The sequence below is a fragment of the Neoarius graeffei genome, chromosome 12, assembly GCF_027579695.1.
Source record: "Neoarius graeffei isolate fNeoGra1 chromosome 12, fNeoGra1.pri, whole genome shotgun sequence".
Taxonomy (NCBI): Eukaryota; Metazoa; Chordata; class Actinopteri; order Siluriformes; family Ariidae; genus Neoarius; species Neoarius graeffei.
The window spans coordinates 1164642-1186046 of record NC_083580.1 but is presented as its reverse complement, the minus strand read 5'-3'; the positions used below and the strand labels follow the sequence as shown (position 1 = coordinate 1186046).

General features: G+C 40.6%; 1 protein-coding gene across 1 annotated transcript in view; it reads left to right on the top strand.

The window, feature by feature from the left end:
• The first annotated feature begins 317 nt into the window (after window positions 1-317).
• The window catches only part of gabra1 (gamma-aminobutyric acid type A receptor subunit alpha1), a 37716-nt gene continuing 16628 nt past the window's right edge, over window positions 318-21405 (top strand). Inside the window, exons 1-4 of the mRNA XM_060935304.1 lie at window positions 318-392; window positions 6367-6457; window positions 18852-18961; window positions 19184-19251. Of these exons, the coding sequence (XP_060791287.1) occupies window positions 6387-6457; window positions 18852-18961; window positions 19184-19251 (249 nt within the window). The 5' untranslated portion in view covers window positions 318-392; window positions 6367-6386. The remainder of the gene's footprint in view (window positions 393-6366; window positions 6458-18851; window positions 18962-19183; window positions 19252-21405) is intronic.

Genomic DNA, 21405 nt, shown 5'->3' with positions numbered 1-21405 from the left:
TCTCTCTCTCTCTCTCACACACACACACACACACACACACCGGCGCGCGCGCACGCAGCAGCAGCAGCAGCAGTATTCTGCGCGCGCTGTCCCGGTGGAGCGGAGCATCACAGTGAACCGCGACACCGCGCCGCTTTCCCCCGCAGCTCCACCGCCAGAGAGAGAGAGAGAGAGAGAGACCTTCATCGCCGTCATTTTATCATCAGCATCCTCCTCACCCTCCTCCTCCTCCTCTTCATCATCATCATCAGCAGCAGCGAGAGCAACAGCACGAGCGGCTTCTCCTCCTTCTCTTCTCTTCTCTTCTCCTGGAGCCTCGATGTAAAAACTGCAGCTGAGATTTTTTTTTTGGAGAATTTTTCCGTCACTGCAGAAGAGAAGTGCTTTCATCTGTAAGTGCACACGGGGGTGAATTTACACCGTTTCTTCTTTTTTGGGGGGAGGGAAAGAAAGAAGGAAGGATGAGGTGGTGGAAGGTTAAAGTCAAAAGAGCATTTTAGATTTTAGAAAAAAAAATCCGCAGTAAGCTTTCCTTATAAACCAGAGGGAGGAGAAACGGAGGGAATACAGCGGGCTCTTTGGTGTGTGTGTGTGTGTGTGTGTGTTGTGCGATGGCATGCACATGCATGTTTTACCAGCACGGGTTCCTTCCAGTGTGTGTGTGTGTGTGTGTGTGTGTGTGGCACGACACACAGGTGCTTTTAACGGCAGCGTCGCGTTTCAACTTAATGCGCGCAGAAGCACATTTCTTTTCTTTTCTTTCTTTATTTTAAAAAGATCTCATTTCCTTCCCGTTCAGTCGTGTCTGATGGTCAGGAATCAGAAATGCTGAATCTGTGGGATTTGCGGGATTTGGGATTTAATCCCGCATTTGACTAAATTTCCCGAGTGCGCGTGCGCCAGAGGAGGACAGGAGGAGAGGATTCTCCATTCCAGCGCGTGCAGCTCCGAATTTACTGCACATGTAATGTTCTCAAGTCTTTCCGTGTGTGTGTGTGTGTGTGTGTGTGTGTGTGTGTGTTTGCACTGACTCAGTCATCATTGGCACTGCAGTCTCTCCCCGGTGGCATTTCCCTGATCTGATCGCGGATGTGGAGAACCGAGGAGCTCTGGGGCTCCACAACGCTTTCACTGCTCATTTTATTAATCCACTAACGAGGGGGAAAAACCGCGCGCGCCTGTCTGTCTGTGTGTGTGTGTGTGTGTGTGTGTGTGTGTGTGTGTGTGTGTGTGTTGAAGGCATGCATGCAAATGGTGGTCTCATTGCATGAACGTGCAGCTTTCTCTTGCTACACACACACACACACTCACACAGTACACACCAGTCCTCCAGTGTTTCTGTAGAGATAATAAAAGCAAAATATAATTTTCTGTTGGAAAGAGTTTGTCAGAGAGCTTTAGCACAGACATCAAGGATTATTATTATTATTATTATTATTATTATTATTATTATTATTGTTGTTGTTGTTGTTGTTGCTGCGTACCTGATGGACTGCTATGATAATCAACACTTTATTCATTTTCTTCCCCTTCTCCAGTATGACCATGCGTGTGTGTGTTGTGTTTATACTCATTAACACCATGTGCAGATTTTTGAGTTAAATATTAAGGGTCAGAAAATAAGACATAAAAGTCTTATTTATATCAGAAAGCGAAAAGAAAACTCTTAAAGACCCCTGTATTAATCTCTGCCCCGTTTCAGGGCCGGGACCCTTCAGTATATATCCTTTACCTGGAGATGTAAACGTATACAGCATATCTTTACTTTATTACTCTAAAAGCTCATTAAAGGCACAGTATTATGGTTCCTGAAGGTTCACTTCTGCACCTTGGATCAATTTAACGTACAAAACATTCACATCAGGAGATAAAATCCAAAAGTTCAAAATGAGTAAAGATGCAGATCAATCAGTGTCATACTTTTTCCCTTTTTAAAAACAGCTTTATTGGCCTTCAAACAACAAAACTACAAATTTATAAGACACGCAAATCAGACAAAAAAGCCATGGGGAAGAAAACAAGAAAGGAAGGTTCAAAAGGGTCGGCACAAATGGGACCTCGTGTCCCATGCAAAGGACCCTCCCAACTAAAACGTTAAAAATCTCCAAGGACTTAGACAAAAAGAAAAACACAAGTAAAATCTATTGTTGCCAACGGCAACCACAATTACGACAGAGGCTCCATGAGCAAGGCCTATCAGTATCAGAAAATTAATTAACTGATCCTTGTGCCCATTAGTGACAAAAACCTTGAAAGATTTTAAACTAAGGAAATTACCAAGTGGAGCTAATTTGCATATGAGGTTCCAGAGTTCCCGCAACCCTGTAGAACAGGAGAAGCGGCTACAGATAATGGATGGATGGATGGTTCCAGGGTTTCACACTGCAGTTAGAAACAGAAGACTGAAAAGTAGCAGTTTTACAGCAAAATGTTTCTCAGTACTTAATTTCATTGGACCGGGATCATCATGTGCGACCACAACTTACATATTTTAAGAAACTAGTATCAGTGTCAACGTGTCCATATAAAACCCTATAAAGAAGCCGTATAAGGAGTGAAGAGTGAAATTTAGGAGTCATTTTATCAAATATTATAAAACACTGATATAAAAAATAAATCAGCGTCCTGACACAAGGTGGAATGAAGGTTGAAGCAGGACCTGAGGGTGAGGGGTGTGTTAGGTGGGAACACTAGACCTGCTGCTCACACAGGCCTTTAACTCCATCTAAAATCTGGATTATTTTACACAGAGTTCCCTGAAATGAAATCGCAGAGAAACGGCGATGTTGCGCTGACGCTGTTCGACAGATCAGGACAAACTCTGAGTGTTGAACTGTGATGGAATTAAACATGACGGAGTCAGAAACGCAACTGGGCGTGGTCTCAACTGGAAGATTAATATACATATATCACTAGCTCCTCAGAATTCTGGCTCTGACATTCCTCAACCACAGCTACATCACTCCAGTTCATCACTCAGTTAACTAATGTTCATGGTCTTTGTTTTTGTCCCGTCAGCTTCACATCTGATCACTTCCTGCACACGTAATGTTTTTGCCGGATCTCAGTCCTGACGCCTGTAATATTATCATTAACGTTAGCAGATGTGTTAGCATTAGCACTGCTGTTCTATCCTCAGTCCTGAATATTCCAACACATTCACACATGCAGTGCACAAAGAGACATCGCAGATCTTCAGTGCTTCAGGTTCAGCCTTGCTGGATGAAGACTGAACCATTTTTAAGGAGATGTTGGAGTGATAGATTCAGGTGTTATGGGATATCAGCTTTCATTCACACCTGAAAGGAAAAACAAAGTGTTTTTATTCAGTTTTTTTTCTATACCTGATAGTTACTCTGAACATCTCTACTTCCTGAATGTATTTAATCTTTTTTGAGTATCTTCTCAATCCTTAGATTATTCCTCAATTCCTTAGTATTTCTTCTAAGTTACAAAGTTCCTTATTCACTTTATTTTGTGTAAAATCCTTCCTTCTCATCTGCATTTTTTATACTTCTCCTAAATCCAATAATTATTAGTATATTCCATAGTTCTCTATTCAAAGCCTGAATTTCTAGTTTATCTCCGTGTCCTTAAGTCCATCCTCAGGTTCCTCAGTTGTTCCTCCAAACTGTAGTTCCTGATTCAGTCGTTTTCTAAATTCCTGTCCTTTGTCATATTTGCTATCACTCTATCCCCTAGTTTCTTTGCATTTCTCATAAGAGCTCGAGATCCTTCATGCTTTCTTCTCGGTCTCCTAGTCCCTGATATGTCCCATACATCCTTAGAAGGTTCTAGTGTGTTCCCAGGATCCTACTTCATTCCCAAATTCCTTAGTAATTCTATTATTTCCACATTTTCTGGTAAATCATATTGTTCTTGAACTCTCCAGTAGGGAACTGAGTTCCTTATTGACTCTTCTAAGATATAACAAATGATAGTTTCTTTGAATCTTTTAGGATTTTGAGGTCCCATTTTTCCTTAAAGTACAACCCCGATTCCAAAAAAGTTGGGACAAAGTACAAATTGTAAATAAAAATGGAATGCAATGATGTGGAAGTTTCAAAATTCCATATTTTATTCAGAATAGAACATAGATGACATATCAAATGTTTAAACTGAGAAAATGTATCATTTAAAGAGAAAAATTAGGTGATTTTAAATTTCATGACAACAACACATCTCAAAAAAGTTGGGACAAGGCCATGTTTCCCACTGTGAGACATCCCCTTTTCTCTTTACAACAGTCTGTAAACGTCTGGGGACTGAGGAGACAAGTTGCTCAAGTTTAGGGATAGGAATGTTAACCCATTCTTGTCTAATGTAGGATTCTAGTTGCTCAACTGTCTTAGGTCTTTTTTGTCGTATCTTCCGTTTTATGATGCGCCAAATGTTTTCTATGGGTGAAAGATCTGGACTGCAGGCTGGCCAGTTCAGTACCCGGACCCTTCTTCTATGCAGCCATGATGCTGTAATTGATGCAGTATGTGGTTTGGCATTGTCATGTTGGAAAATGCAAGGTCTTCCCTGAAAGAGACGTCGTCTGGATGGGAGCATATGTTGCTCTAGAACCTGGATATACCTTTCAGCATTGATGGTGTCTTTCCAGATGTGTAAGCTGCCCATGCCACATGCACTAATGCAACCCCATACCATCAGAGATGCAGGCTTCTGAACTGAGCGCTGATAACAACTCGGGTCGTCCTTCTCCTCTTTAGTCCGAATGACACGGCGTCCCTGATTTCCATAAAGAACTTCAAATTTTGATTCGTCTGACCACAGAACAGTTTTCCACTTTGCCACAGTCCATTTTAAATGAGCCTTGGCCCAGAGAAGACGTCTGCGCTTCTGGATCGTGTTTAGATACGGCTTCTTCTTTGAACTATAGAGTTTTAGCTGGCAACGGCGGATGGCACGGTGAATTGTGTTCACAGATAATGTTCTCTGGAAATATTCCTGAGCCCATTTTGTGATTTCCAATACAGAAGCATGCCTGTATGTGATGCAGTGCCGTCTAAGGGCCCGAAGATCACGGGCACCCAGTATGGTTTTCCGGCCTTGACCCTTACGCACAGAGATTCTTCCAGATTCTCTGAATCTTTTGATGATATTATGCACTGTAGATGATGATATGTTCAAACTCTTTGCAGTTTTACACTGTCGAACTCCTTTCTGATATTGCTCCACTATTTGTCGGCGCAGAATTAGGGGGATTGGTGATCCTCTTCCCATCTTTACTTCTGAGAGCCGCTGCCACTCCAAGATGCTCTTTTTATACCCAGTCATGTTAATGACCTATTGCCAATTGACCTAATGAGTTGCAATTTGGTCCTCCAGCTGTTCCTTTTTTGTCCCTTTAACTTTTCCAGCCTCTTATTGCCCCTGTCCCAACTTTTTTGAGATGTGTTGCTGTCATGAAATTTCAAATGAACCAATATTTGGCATGAAATTTCAAAATGTCTCACTTTCGACATTTGATATGTTGTCTATGTTCTATTGTGAATACAATATCAGTTTTTGAGATTTGTAAATTATTGCATTCCATTTTTATTTACAATTTGTACTTTGTCCCAACTTTTTTGGAATCGGGGTTGTATCTACTGCAGTCCCTTGTTCCTGAGGGTTCATTTTATTTCCCAGTTCCTTTGTATTTATTGTGTTTCCAGGATTTCTGTCTCCCAGTTTCTGCTAAATAATATCTTTCTTTCAAATGTCTCCAAAGGAACCCTAGAATTTTTAACATTTCTTCTTTTTTCCTAAGAATGACAGTTCCTTAGAATTTTTGTAGGATTTCTAGGATCCCTAGTTCCTGGTACTGTTTATACTATAGTTCTTTACAAGTTGTCCTGGGTTCTCTAGATTCTACTTTATTTCCTAGAGCTTTAGTGAACCATGGTTCTGTCATACAGCATTTCTCCAGAACTTTGTCTCCTAATGACAGTAGTTCTTTAGTATTTTCAGAAGAACTCTACTTCGTTAGTAGATGTAGCATTTCTAGTTCTCCCCGTTCCTGGTATATCCTATATGTCCTTAATGTTTCTACTAGGTGTCCGAGATCCTACTGTATCACCAACTTCCTTATTATTTCCCCGAAGCCCATACATCCTCATTACATCCCATAATATTTCTCAAGTCCCCTAGTTCCAAACTCTTCCCCTAGTTCCTTCTGTTTCATTCCCTAGTTCCTCATTAGTTCCTGAGTCCATAGCTTTGTCCGTAGTCATGAACTCCATCTTGGATATTTGGAGATGGAAATAATATGTTCAGATCTACAGAGATGATTGTTCAGTTCTGTTTTTTGCATCTTTTTTAACCCCAGTCCTCAGGTGATCTGTGTATAATGTGCATTCTGTTTGCTTTCTGCAGTGAAGACTTGTTCTTCAGGAATGATGTGGGCTCGACTGGGAGTGGCGTGGATCTGGGCCTGGTTACTGGCGGTCAACGTTCTGGGGAAAAGGTACGTTCTTACGTGATACAACTCTGATGATGATCAACATAAACGATGTCCAATGTGGAAAATAATTTCTGATCTTCTTAAGGCTGTTGGTTTTGTACTTTGCACCATCGTACAGCAGCGACGGTGTGGCACTTCCTTCTTCCTGTTGAGTCGGGATTAAAGATATGATTATTTTAATACATGAACAGGAAGTGCAGCATGTGGAAGGTTGAACGAATAAAGCAGCAGGTGAAAGTTGGACGTTGGTTGGAAGACGTGCTGCTGGATGGAGTGATGGAGCAGGCTGATCGATATTAATCTCCGGGAGGGGATGGGGTTTGATGAGTAAACCATGTCTGAGATTGAATTTGAGTTTTGAAAACAGTGGGAAATTATGGCGAAATAATGCAGGAACTCAAATAAAAAGGGTGTGGCTTCAAATGTCCTGGTTTGGATGAGAAAATTCTCTGAAGTGTGAACAGGGGGGTGGAGCAAAATGACCAACAAAGATACAGTTCTGTAGCTGTAATTTATCAAAAGCAAAACATTTCCACAGTGTCACTTTGGGTGATTAGCATTTAGATCATCGCTAATGCTAATGCTAGATATTCTTCCAAAATGGCATTTTTTTTCTGCGTGAATCACAAACATTCCATTAAAGATATTGTTTCTTTGGTATTTAAAGTATTACTGTACTGTTTTGGTGTCTAGCATGCTGGCTAGTAATAAATACGAGACTTTAAAAAAAGGATGAGAAAAATCATGTGAAACCTTTAAACGTTGAACAAACAGAAGGTGAAATTATTCCTCTGGAATCTGCTGGATTATTCATGAATTTGAATTGAAATTATTTCCAGCTGTAGCTCTTGCACATGTGATGTGCGCTAAATTCCATCAGAACCACACTGGTTACATGATGACATCACTCAAAACAAAGCGGGGTTTTTTTGTTTTTTTAATTGTTGGTATTAGAACACAAATGATGTACAGATATTTTCTACAACTAGAAAGTAAATCATTTTATATTTGCGTTTCTGTGCAGCACGGCTGAGTATTTCAGCACGAGTGTAAATGTTAGCATTAGCACACACCCTGGCTGAGGGTCTGAGAGGGTCACTGACCTGTCAATCATCGTGATGCGAATCAATCCATGCTGTCGGCGAGTTCATGTGTAGACCGTAGGGGTGTGAAGTAATGACATGGTCTGTATCTTTATTCAGGTTTAAACCAAAGAATATTCACTACTCGGCCTCGTGGAGTCTGTGTATCATCCGTTCAGTGAAAAAAAAACAGAAAAACAGAGCTGTTTTCTGAATGTAGCCCTTTACGTGCTGGGCTAATCTATACTCTGAGTACGATGCTCCTGATTATTGGTGTATATTTAACAGTTATTCAACGAAATGGAGTCGTACATGAGCTGATAGCCGACGAGGCGCGTAGCGCCGAGATTGAGTGGAATAACTGTTTTATTCTCTCCACATTCACTGAATTTTGAGAAACAGAGCATTTTTATTTTTATTTTTAGCAAATTCAATAAATAATTATACAAAATGTCTGACAAAATCATTTCTGCTTAGAATGTAAACAAACTGGTGAAATGACAGGAGCAATTTGTGAAAAATGCAATAATAATAATTCTTGGAAAATAAAAAAAGATATGTTCTTATTGGGTGCTCCGGTTTCCCCCACAGTCCAAAGACATGCAGGTTAGGTTAACTGGTGACTCTAAATTGAGCGTAGGTGTGAATGTGAGTGTGAATGGTTGTCTGTGTCTATGTGTCAGCCCTGTGATGACCTGGCGACTTGTCCAGGGTGAACCCCGCCTTTCACCCGTAGTCAGCTGGGATAGGATCCAGCTCGCCTGCGACCCTGTAGAACAGGATAAAGCGGCTACAGATAATGAGATGAGATGAGATGTTCTTATCATCAAATCTTTTGATTCCATATTTTGTTGCTTTTTTGTATTTTTGTGGTTTTGTTTTCGAGTAGAGTTTTTATTTCATCCTCGGTTGGTTCAGCAACACGCTCCGCCATTTTGTTTTTTTTCTACTCACAGTATATGAGCTGATATCCTAGTAGTAGAGTAGCCAATCAGAGTGCGTGATTGCTCATATCCAGTGAATGTGGAGAGAATAAACTGAATTATCGATGTATATTATGACAGTTTGTCTGTTTTGAGCTGGAAGAAAGGAGAAGTGAACTGACAGCCTTGTGGAAAAGTCTGTGTTGAAACAACGCTGAGTCGACAGAATCATTGTTCATCAGTCCAGTCACTGACGTTTCAGATTGTCATCCACTTTTTTTCTCACGATTGAGGCCATCTTTAGTAAAACATCTTTATTAAGACGCTCACAGCTGAGAATTTCTCCACGCTGGTTTGAGACAGAAGTTTACGTCGTTCCATCATCAGCGATCACACACAGGTACACTGATCACTGATGACATTTTTCTGATGTATTTTAGCTATCTTCACCCAGCAATCTCCCCCTGCTAATGACCTTTACACACGTGTGTGTGTGTGTGTGTGTGTGTGTGTGTGTGTGTGTGTGTGTGTGTGTGTGTGTGTAAGATTGTCACTTTTTCTTGTCTGATGCTAAAACTGAAATCTGGAGTATGAGCCGATATCACGACCTGTCTGATGTTTATTTCTTATTCTGATATTTCTTCATTTATTTTAATAACGACAAAACCACAGCTTTCACACTGCAAATATTATACATACACTATACAGCCAAAAGTATGTGCACCCCTGACCATTACACCCACATGTTCCTGTTTGTTGAACGTCTCGTTCCAGATTTATTCCTCTTTCCTGTTATGATGAGCTCCAGTCTTCTCCTCTCTTCTCAGAAGGCTCTGCAGCAGATTTCGGGGCGTGGCTGTGGGTGTGTGTGTGTGTTCATTCAGTTCAGCTAGAGGAGCGTTAGTGAGATCAGACCCTGATGTGTGTGAGGAGGTCTGGGGTGCAGTCGGTGTTCAGTGGGGTTGAGTTCAGTCAGGGCTCTGTGCAGAACACTCGAGTTCTTCACTCCAACCTTCACACACCACGTCTTCACGGAGCTCGAGGTATGTACAGGAGCATCGTCCTGCTGGAACAGGTTCGGACTCTGAGTTCCAGTGAAGGGAAACTGTAACGTTACAGCAAGCAGAGACGTTCTGTACAACTGTGGGGTTTAAACTCTGTGGGAACAGTTTGGAGAAGAAACACATGAGGGTCTGATGGTCAGGGGGCACATACTTTTGGTTCTATAGTTTATAATAGAAATCAATCCTAACAAAAAATACAATCAAGTCTCTTTATGTGTAAACATTTCCAGTGTTATTATTATTATTATTATTATTATATATTTTCTAAATCTAATTCAAATATGTCTATTTGCTACAGGATCAGATTTTTTTTCTTATGAAATCTGATTCACCATTTTTGTTGTTGTTGTTGTTGTTGTGGTTGTTTTTGGCCCAATACTGATTGTGTACTGCCCGTGTCCGTCATATCTGTGTTTGTTTAGAAGACGTTTAGAAGATCTGTTCAATCTGAATAATCAATTGGGTTAGTACACACATCAGTGTGTGTGTGTGTGTGTGTGTGTGTCCTCTCAGATTAGCTGTTGTGCTGCAACTAAATTTGTAGGAAATGAAGTAAAAGGTTTTGCTTGGCTTTCGTCTGGGTGTTTCAGACTGAGATCTGTTCTAATCAGACGTCTCCTCTGTTAAACGCTTTACATGTCACACTGAAACTGCACCTGAATCACCGCTGAGATGTTCGCGTCCCACAAGCACGTGATTAAATTAGCATTTTGGGTCATGAAGATGGTGGAGAACCCCCACCCCACCCCCACCCACCCACCCACTGTGATAATGCGGGTCTTCGAGCAAAATGGCGAGACCTGGATCCTGTCCCTGCTGATGCGTTCTGTACGTCCTGCTCAAAACCCTGAAACATGAGATTTCAGACATGCTTAATTTCTCTTCACTGTTCGTAACTAAGCAACATCTGTAAACAGGAAGTAGGAATGTGGAATGTGTTCACATGAACAGAATGAGCTTTTATAAGACGTGTATTAGATGTTAGATCGGATGGACGTCTTGGTGGAGAGTTTCAGCCGGACTCTCTTCACACCGAGCCGTATCTGTTTAACCCAATCACAGACTCAGCACTCGGATCTCCTGAGCGTCAGACAGACATTTACATTCCAGAAGTGCTCCTGTAATGCCATAACAAGGTTATGACATCGTTATAACGAGGTTATGGCACTACAGCGTGTGAGTTTAAGCTCCTGTCTGCAACCATGGAGGACAAAAACCCTCATTTATTCAGCGTGAAAGAAAAAACCTCAGATGGATGGTGAGGGAGATGATTTAACACAGGAAGGTAAGCAATCTAAAACTCGGAACTTCTGTATGAATCTGATTTGGGGGCGGGGCTGCGTATGACTTCCGTTTGTGATGTCAGTTTGGAACCAATCACATCTGACATGTGAATTATTCACAGAGCTCCTCACGCGCAGAGCGGCGCTCCATATGGAAGAGAATATGGAAAAACATCGGCCTGAGTGTTGATGGGTTTTGTGACCGTATGAGTTCCATATGACGTCCGTGTCCCACCACAGGGAACCTGATCAGAAGTGCAAGGCAACGTATCTCATAAACATTTGACTACTAGACAACGAGATTTTTATCTTTATTTCCATAAGATAGATGGGTTTTTATCCAGCACTTATTTTAATTTGCTTTTTAAAAAATAACATGGGATTATTTACTAACGCATTTTACACTCATCTGGAGCTCTGCTTTCAAGCAGTACATAAATATTTAACAATTACTCACTGAAGACGAGGTGAATATCAGTGAATAATAAGCGAGACAAAGGCGGGGTTATTATTTAAATAATATTGTCTGGCTTTTTTTGTGGTCTATCAGATATATTCCATTCAGCGAGCATGATACTGAACAAGTCGAAGACGAGTAGCTGAATGGAATATATCTGATAGACCACGAAAAAAAGCCAGACATTATTATTATTATTATTATTATTATTATTATTATTATTATTATTATTATATATACACATTCCTTGTGGGTGTTCAATGTGTCTTTCTCTTTCAAAATTCTCTCAAAATCTTCTGTATTTTGAATATACAAAGCAAATCTGGTGGCCATGTTTGTTTACAAACTGTCCCAGTCACTCACTAGCGCAGAAGTTTTATGTCTCTGACGTGTGACGTCATGTTGTCTTGACAACCATGCAATAGCGTAAACCATATTCAACACTGGGGAGGCACGGTGGTGTAGTGGTTAGCGCTGTCGCCTCACAGCAAGAAGGTCCGGGTTCGAGCCCCGTGGCCGGCGAGGGCCTTTCTGTGCGGAGTTTGCATGTTCTCCCCGTGTCCGCGTGGGTTTCCTCCGGGTGCTCTGGTTTCCCCCACAGTCCAAAGACATGCAGGTTAGGTTAACTGGTGACTCTAAATTGAGCGTAGGTGTGAATGTGAGTGTGAATGGTTGTCTGTGTCTATGTGTCAGCCCTGTGATGACCTGGTGACTTGTCCAGGGTGAACCCCACCTTTCACCCGTAGTCAGCTGGGATAGGATCCAGCTCGCCTGCGACCCTGTAGAACAGGATAAAGCGGCTACAGATAATGAGATGAGAGATATTCAACACTCATTCTCCATTGGGTAGAGCGACATAATACACGTAGGCTAAGCGATACGCTAACAATATTGCATGCAATCAAACCAAATGAATGAAACCTGCTCGAAGGGAATAGAACATGTTTTTATTCCATGGAAAAAGTGTCCTGGATGGATAATAATCACTGATATTCACTGAGCCTGAGACGGATAATTGTTTTAGTATAAATACGCAGGTGATTATTTAAAAAATTAAAAACCATATTAAAATTACTTATTTCAAACTTCAAAATCTTCATGTAAGTGTAAGATGACGTCCTTCTCCTTGAGTTATTTATCAGCATTCTAACTTTTTACTCTTTACCGTTACCATGTCAACCACCATCTGCTCATTGCTAACATTAACTTGCTAGCAGGCTAATACGTCATATCATTACCACATCATTATCAAACTTCAAAATCTTCATGTAAGTGTAATAACTTTGCGGCGCAGACTTGTGTCACTGTTCTCTGCCAAATCACAAAAAATACTTTGTTCTGAAATCGCTAAAATAAATCCTAATTCCTCCTTACCTTTGAATAGTTTTAGACCAAACTTCAGAGCGTCTTTAGTAATCATCATCTGTAATTCTTCCTCACTTACGATGACGAAGTGATTGGACGCCATTTTGCCGATTCGCTCAAGGTGATTATCAAGAAATAGTTCGAATCTCTCAATCAATCAGAATGCATGATTTCCTATAATCACCTGTGTATTTATACTAAATATATATTAGATGATAATGATGTGGTAATGATATGACGTATTAGCCTGCTAGCAAGTTAATGTTAGCAATGAGCAGATGGTGGTTGACATGGTAACGGTAAAGAGTAAAAAGTTAGAATGCTGATAAATAACTCAGGGAGAAGGACGTCATCATTCTACGGCAGAAATCCGACTCAGGTGATTAATATGAGCTAGCAGGTATTTAACAGACCAGCTAACTTAGTTACTGTTAGTGATGTTCAGCTGATAGATGTCAGATGATGACTCTAACTCTGATCCTGACTCTGATTCTGACATCATCAGCACATTTTGGTTGCAGAAGTGCCGCTCTAATAACGAAACGATTACGATCTCATTATAACAAGGTTGTGTTTGTAACAGCAGGCCGTTCTGCGCTGATGGAGACTGTGTGTGTGTGTGTGTGTGTGTGTGTGTGTGCTGCACTGTTGCGGTACTGATGACCTGTAGATGGGGTTGCTGCACAATCTTTTTATAGCAGGACATGGCTGCAGCTCTCAGACACGTGTACTGACACGCTCACTCATCCCTCCATCCCTCACTCCTCTGAAGTGTATTGTGCAGTGGGTGTGGGTTTTATTATTCCTGCACAGGGGATTTGCTTGGGGGTGGAGCAGCCTGTGCAGTGTGGAGGAGTCAGCTGAGGAATTCTCATAATATTAGCATTATGCTAATGCTGGACAGAATGAGGTTCTGCTCCTCATCCTGCAGCTTCATATGACTCCTTTTCATATTGCTGCTGGTGTGTGTGTGTGTGTGTGTGTGTGTGTGTGTGTGTGTGTGTGTGTGTGTACTCTGTTCATGTATTTTCTCCTGAAGGTTTCTGTGTCAGTCTGCTCAACACCGTTGGTTTTATATTTTAGTTTTATGATGCATCAAAAAATACTCATTTCTGATTGGCTGAAAGGTGTTCATTTGGTTTTATGTAAATTAATTAATCACCAGCCAAAATCAGTGCTTATTGTTCTGTGTGAATGTAACAGTGATAACATTCATAAACAACATTATCTACAGTAAGTTAGCTGATGTTTGTGATGCTGCTCTGTTAGCGACTGGCAGGAATGTCAAGTTTCCAGATTTGCAAATTCATCTGCACTGAAAAAAGTGAAACAAAGCTGTTGTTCATTTAATGTATTTGTTTTCATTCCGGTGAATAAAAAAAAAATAGTTTGCTCCCATATTCAAAAGTTGTTTAAATGAATTAAAAATATTCAGGTTTAACAAAGATTATTTATAAATAATCTTTAAGTAATGAAACCAATGTATTTGGTGGCGCTGTGGCTCAGCCGACTAAGGCACCATGCCATAAATCTGGGGACCCGGGTTCGATTCTGACCCGAGGTCATTTCCTGATCCCTCCCCATCTTTCTCCAGCTCATTTCCTGTCTCTACACTGTCCTATCAAATAAAGGTGAAAAAATCTTTAAAAAAAACAATTTATTTATTTTAATTTAGGAAAATCTGAAATAATTGCTTTGGTTCAACCATCAGAAATTGGTTTACATGAAGTTAAATATTTCAGGTCAAATCAAATGAATTATTTATATTGTATAACACTACAATATTAGGTGTGATCGATTACCTCAATTTTTTTAATTTGAGCCAATGTTTAATTTTTTTCAGTGTGTATTCATAAAAGACAGGATTAAAATTAAAGGCATAAAGATGCTGAAAAACATTAAAAATGCATGACATGTTCATGTTTACAAAACTCTATTTTGCTTTCCTTGTATTTGAGTCAGTATAGATGACTCAAGAGTCAAATTCTTCAAAATTGATTCTGTCAAATGATTCTTCATCCAAATGATTCGGACACTGATTCTAATTCTAACTTTGACTCTCACAGTTCTGATCCTGTCTCCATTTCAGATATCAGGTCTGATTGCTTTCTGGCTCTCACATCAACTTTGACTCAAGCTGAATTTTGATTCTGATTCTGATTCACACTCCAGTTTCAATCCTGACACTGAATCTGATCTGATTCTGAGACTGAATCAGTTTGGGTGAAGCTGACATTTACGTTGTTCCTTTACTGTTAATAATGTAATCACTGTGATGATGTAAAAGTGTATGATTTACAGACTGCAGCCCATTAAAAACAGAGCTGTAACCATAGCAACAAGTATATCATAAACGCATAACTGTATTATTTATGGATAACGAGTCTTCTGTTGATTTATCATTGTTGTTTCTGAACGTCCTGATTCTGAGTGATCACTGCAGCTGTGATTGATTAAGAAGGGCCAACCAATGGAAAGAGAGAGTGGGTGGGGCTTAATGCATCTTGATTAGAAAAGATTAGCCAGGATAATAATGAAAATACATATTGTTTTAAAAGATTTCCCCAAATAGAACTAGAAAGTAAGCGAAATAAAAAGCCGGTGAGTTTATTTGTGTGTGAAAGTGGCTCTTCTGCTGATCGTTTATCAACACGGTGACGTTCAGAAAGCACAGAACCGCAAAAACCTTTTATTTCTCTGTCACAGCTCATCAGTTTGTTTAGACTGTTTCTGGGACCTGATTATAATAATGACACAAAAACAAAACGTTAATGTGTGTGTGTGTGTGTGTACATGTTCATGTTGCATTCATGATGTCATGTTCACATTTCCTGCTGTACATCTCTCTCTCTCTCTCTCTCTCTCCCCCCGATGCTCTGTAATCTCTTTGACCTTGCCGTGTCCTTGAAGGAAGGTGGTGTTTGTGTAGTGTTGCAGTCACACTGGGGTGTTTATTCACTCTGTCCACGTGCACATCAGAGGAGCTGATGCTGGATGCTGTAAGAGCTCTGATGTTATAAAAACACAAAAGCAGCTCATTATCACACCTGTTCATTCTGCAGAACACGTGTGAAAAAAGACAATCTGATCATAGAGCCGAGCGTTTAGAGGATAAAACCCCCACTGAACCCCTTCCTCGTTAAAAATTAACATCATCTTCAGCGTTTAGTTCATCTCTCATGAGTATGTTGGTGTATTCTCACTGTGTGTAACAGTTTCCTATATTACCCACAATGCTGTTCTCATAGTGGTGCAGTGGGATTTAGCACTCACTTCATCTCTACCTAAAGAGAGCAATGCGGCGGCGCTTTAGTGCTTTAGTCTGTCCTGCTTTCTCATCTCCTCATCTGTGCCCTCTGCTCAAACAGATCAGATTAAAATCTTTCACGCCAATGCTGCCACCATCGCCATCACCATCACTGTCACATCACCATCGTCATCGCCATCACCATCACCATCACATCACTATCGCTATCACCATCACTATCACCATAACCATCGCCATTACCATCACATCACCATCACTATTGCCATTACCATCGCCATCACATCACCATCACCATCACTATCGCCATCGCATCACATCACCATCACTATTGCTATCACCATCACCATCACCATCGCCATTACCATCACCATTACCATCGCCATCACATCACTCATCTCTGCCATCACATCACCATCACTATTGCCATCACCATCGCTATCACCATCACTATGGCTATCACCATCACCATCGCCATTACCATCGCCATCACATCACCATCAGCATCACCATCACCACCACCATTGCCATCACCATCGCCATCAGCATCACCATCATCATCATCATCGCCATCACCATCACTCATCATCTCATAGATCTCTGCCTCACTGAGCTGAGTTGCTGCATCGCATTCTGAACCACGCCTTTTCTCCAACATCCATCTCCTTCACGTCTACACTGAGTTTCTCATTCATATGACTTTTTGAGAGAATATTGAAAACTGACTTTGAGATTATTTCATTTTTTTCTCCCTTTAAACACCATCTTGAACAGAGTGAAATGTATTGAGTGTTTCCATTGATAAGATATTTATAAGATTATTAAATCTATTTATAGATTTTACTCATGACTTTTTTTTACTATTACTAATTTCAAACTTAAATCAGTTCTATTAGCAGATCATTTTAATGATTTATTTTGAAGCATTATTTCTCAATCTGCAAATAGAATCAGAGGATTTAAAACATGACATGAGTAAAAGTGTGTGAAAACATAAACCTGATTAATCTCATATTTGGTTTAGAATAATGTCAAAAAACTAAAATTAATATTTTCATTTCCTTTATTTATGTATTTATTTACAGTGAAAGCTTTATTTGCACAATGGAATCAGAATAAAGTGAAATAATGAATATAAACCTAAATGAGATTTGCATATGAGGAAATTTTAATAGTTCATTTAAATTCAATTCTATTTTGTTGTAAAGTGCTCTTAACAATAAATGTATGAATTTATCAATTTATTCCTAATGAAAAAGCCTGCGGCGATGGTGTTGAGGAAAAACTCCCTGAGACGACATGAAGAAACCGTGAGAGGAACCCGATTCAAAAGCGAACCCAGAGAGAGAGAGAGAGAGCAGTGTGGATAAGACAGGGGTGATGTAGTCATGTCTTCTAGTTCTAGTAAGGACTCTTGCTGCTGCATTTTGAACTAACTGGAGCTTGTTTATGCACTTATTGGAACATCCAGACAGTAAGGCATTACAATAATCCAACCTGGAGGGAACGAAAGCATGAACTAATTTTTCCGCGTCATGTAGTGACATTAAATTTCTTATCTTAGCAATATTTCTGAGATGAAAGAAAGCTATCCGGGTGATGTTATCAATGTGAGTTTCGAATGAAAGACTGGGGTCAATAATCACTCCGAGGTCTTTTACTGCTGCACGTGAAGAAACAGAAAGGCCATCCAGAGTTACTGTGGAATCAGAAAACTTACTTCTAGATGCATGTGGTCCGAGTACAAGTACTTCAGTCTTGTCAGAGTTAAGCAGAATGAAGTTAATAAGCACCCAGTGTCTAATGTCCTTCACACATTCCTCAATTTTATTAAGCTGGTGTCTCTCATCGGGTTTTGCAGAAACATACAACTGTGTGTCATCAGCATAACAGTGGAAACTAATACAATGTTTACGAATAATATCACCCAGAGGGAACATATATAAAGAAAAAAAGCAGTGGACCCAAGACAGAACCTTGTGGAACACCAAACTTTACCTCAGTATGTCTAGAAATATCACCATTTACATCAACATACTGATAGCGATCAGTTAAATAAGAGCTGAGCCAGGAGAGGGCCGTTCCCTTAACTCCCACAACATTTTCTAGTCTATCCATTGGAATGATCAATGGTATCAAATGCTGCACTAAGCACAAGACAAAGCCCTGATCAGAGGCCAACAGTTGGTCATTTATTACTTTAACCAGCGCTGTCTCTGTGCTATGATGAGGCCTAAATTCTGACTGATACATTTAATGAATGTCACATGCTGCTCGGAGTAATTCCACCATTTCCAGCTGCTCTGCTCTCATTTTATTTCTGTATTTATGTTTTTATTCCCTCACTCCTGAGAAAATTACACATCAAATTTTCTTGTTTTTATTTTTTTAACTAATATGTAATAATTTCGGGTGGCACGGTGGTGTAGTGGTTAGCGCTGTCGCCTCACAGCAAGAAGGTCCTGGGTTCGAGCCCCGTGGCCGGCGAGGGCCTTTCTGTGCGTAGTTTGCATGTTCTCCCCGTGTCCGCGTGGGTTTCCTCCGGGTGCTCTGGTTTCCCCCACAGTCCAAAGACATGCAGGTTAGGTTAACTGGTGACTCTAAATTGAGCGTAGGCGTGAATGTGAGTGTGAATGGTTGTCTGTGTCTATGTGTCAGCCCTGTGATGACCTGGCGACTTGTCCAGGGTGAACCCCGCCTCTCGCCCATAGTCAGCTGGGATAGGCTCCAGCTTGCCTGCGACCCTGTAGAAGGATAAAGCGGCTAGAGATAATGAGATGAGATGTAATAATTTCAGTCTCCTCCAGATCAACAAATTGCTACCTCTGTTTTGTTTTTCTTTGTGCTACTTGCTGTATTTAGTCTCCTAGCACTAGCAATCCATAGTATACAGTACACTGTATCACATACACATCATTTGCACTGTTTAATACACACTTTTATTGCCTTCTTTATCAGCTCAAATCAGAATGGATCAGACGAGCAGAAGGACAACACCACCGTCTTCACCCGGATCTTGGACAGTCTGCTGGATGGCTACGATAACCGTCTCAGGCCAGGACTCGGGGGTACGTAAAGCATGAGACAGTTAATGTTAAAAGCATTTCTCACAGCGCTGACTGGAAAAAAGCTTGTCATAATAAATATTTTACTTTATAATTTATCTCTAATTATTATGATTATTATTATGATGATTATTTATTGATGCAGAATGCAATACTACATCTGAATAATATTTTAATCTCGGAATTGACGGTACTGTACACTGACCGAGTATCTCGCTCCGACAGAGCGCGTGACTGAGGTGAAGACTGACATCTTTGTGACGAGTATCGGCCCTGTCTCCGATCACGACATGGTAGGACTCTTTCACCTTCTGCTCAACCTCTCCTTCATCCTGTAGCGTGCACTTTCTAATGCTAACACTTTCTATTAAGGCCGTACGTACACTATAATGACTTAGGAATACATTCATAGCATGTTATAATGCATCCATAAAGAATTATACAGGCATTAGTGTTTAAAACTTATTATGTTGAAAATGCATTTATAAATTGATTATAAGTAGTGCTTATAATGCATTATATCTTCTCATGATGCATTATGGGAAGTGGAGTTTGGTGAATGTTCCTTCTAATGCATTGTGTTAATGATTTATGATGTGCAATAAGAATAGCTGTGAAGTGTAATGTGTTTTAGCGATGTGTCGAATGCCTTATGAATGAATTATAACATGATATGAAGGTGTTCATGGTTTATTACAGATCTGACCTTCATAGAAAGTGTTATCCACACTACATAGGATTCACTACATACAGCTGAGGTCACAAGTTTACATACACTCATCATGGATATCAAAGTGATGGTAATGTTGGTCTTTTAGTGATTCTCTGAATTGAGCTTTTTCTGTAACAGAATGATCACAACAAACATCTTTAATAGAAAAAAAAATAAGAACTTGGTTCACAAGGTTTAATTTATTTTTGATTTTCTGAATCAACACAGGGTCAAAATTATACATACAGTCACTTAATATTAGGTTAAATATCCCTGAGCGAGTTTCTCCTTCACCAGACGCTTTTGTTCGCCATCACCAAGCTTCTGTCAGAGTTCTGGTTGGATATTTGTTCTCTCTTCTGGACAGAATTGATAGAATTCAAATAAATGTGTGTGTTTTCTGGAACAGACTTGCGGCACGGTGGTGTAGTGGTTCGCACTGTCGCCCCACAGCAAGAAGGTCCTGGGTTCGAGCCCAGCGGCCGGCGAGGGCCTTTCTGTGTGGAGTTTGCATGTTCTCCCCGTGTCCGTGTGGGTTTCCTCCGGGTGCTCCAGTTTCCCCCACAGTCCAAAGACATGCAGTTAGGTTGACGTGGGGCGGCCTTGGGCTGAGGTGCCCTTGAGCGAGGTACCGAACCCCTGACTGCTCGCCGGGCGCTGTAGTGTGGCTGCCCACTGCTGTGTGTGTGTGTGTGTGTGTGTGTTCACTGCTTCAGATGGGTTAAATGCAGAGGATGAATTTCACTGTGTGCTCGAGTGTGCATGTGACAAATAAAGGCTTCTTCTTCTTTTAAATACAGTCGACATACTGTCCATAAGGTTGAGGTTAGGACTTGTTTTAAGTTTAATGTTCTCCTGCTTTATCCTCCACGGCCAGCTTAGATGTATGTTTGGAGTCATTGTCCTGTTGGAACACACAACTATGTCCAGATTTCTGATGGTTTCTGAAGGATGTAGTCCTCCTTCTTGATAACTCCATCCACTTTGTTTAACCTTTGCTTCACAGATGGTACAATGTTCCTGAGGTTGAATGCCTCACTTTTACTTCTCCAAACATACCTCTGGTCTTTGTGACCAAACAACAAAATCTGTGCCTTGGTGGTTCCTGGGTTGTCCCTGACCAGCCAAACCAGTTTCCTCTCAGCTGAGGAAGACATTTTGGATCTTCTTCCAGCAAAGTAGCTTCACCTCCCAATAACTTGTACTTACATATAATTGTATGAGCTGATGATGTTGGAATTGCAGATGTTTAGAAATGGCTCCAGGAGACATCCCTGAGTGTAAATCTATGATCCCCTTCCTCAGATCTGCACTGAGCTCCTCAGATTTTCCCATTGCACTGTGTGTTGGTCAATCCAATGAGTGACAATCAAACCCTTTTAATGTTGCACAGAGACGCTTCCAGCGGCAGTCAATGATCACTTGGACTCGGAGAGTTAAAAGCCATTTGGAAATGTCAGTGCCACTGAATTAATCTAATAATAAACATTGTCACAAAGCAACTTTACAGAAATATATAAATTCCAGATAAATGTATTAATTTATCCTGATGATCAAGCCTGAGGTGACAGTGGTGAGGAAAAAGTCCCTGAGACGACACGAGGAAGAAACGCTGAGAGGAACCAGACTCAAAGGGAAGAAGAAGAAGAAGAAACCTTTATTCATCACATGCACACTTCAAGCACAGTGAAATTCATCCTCTGCATTTAACCCATCTGAAGCAGTGAACACACGT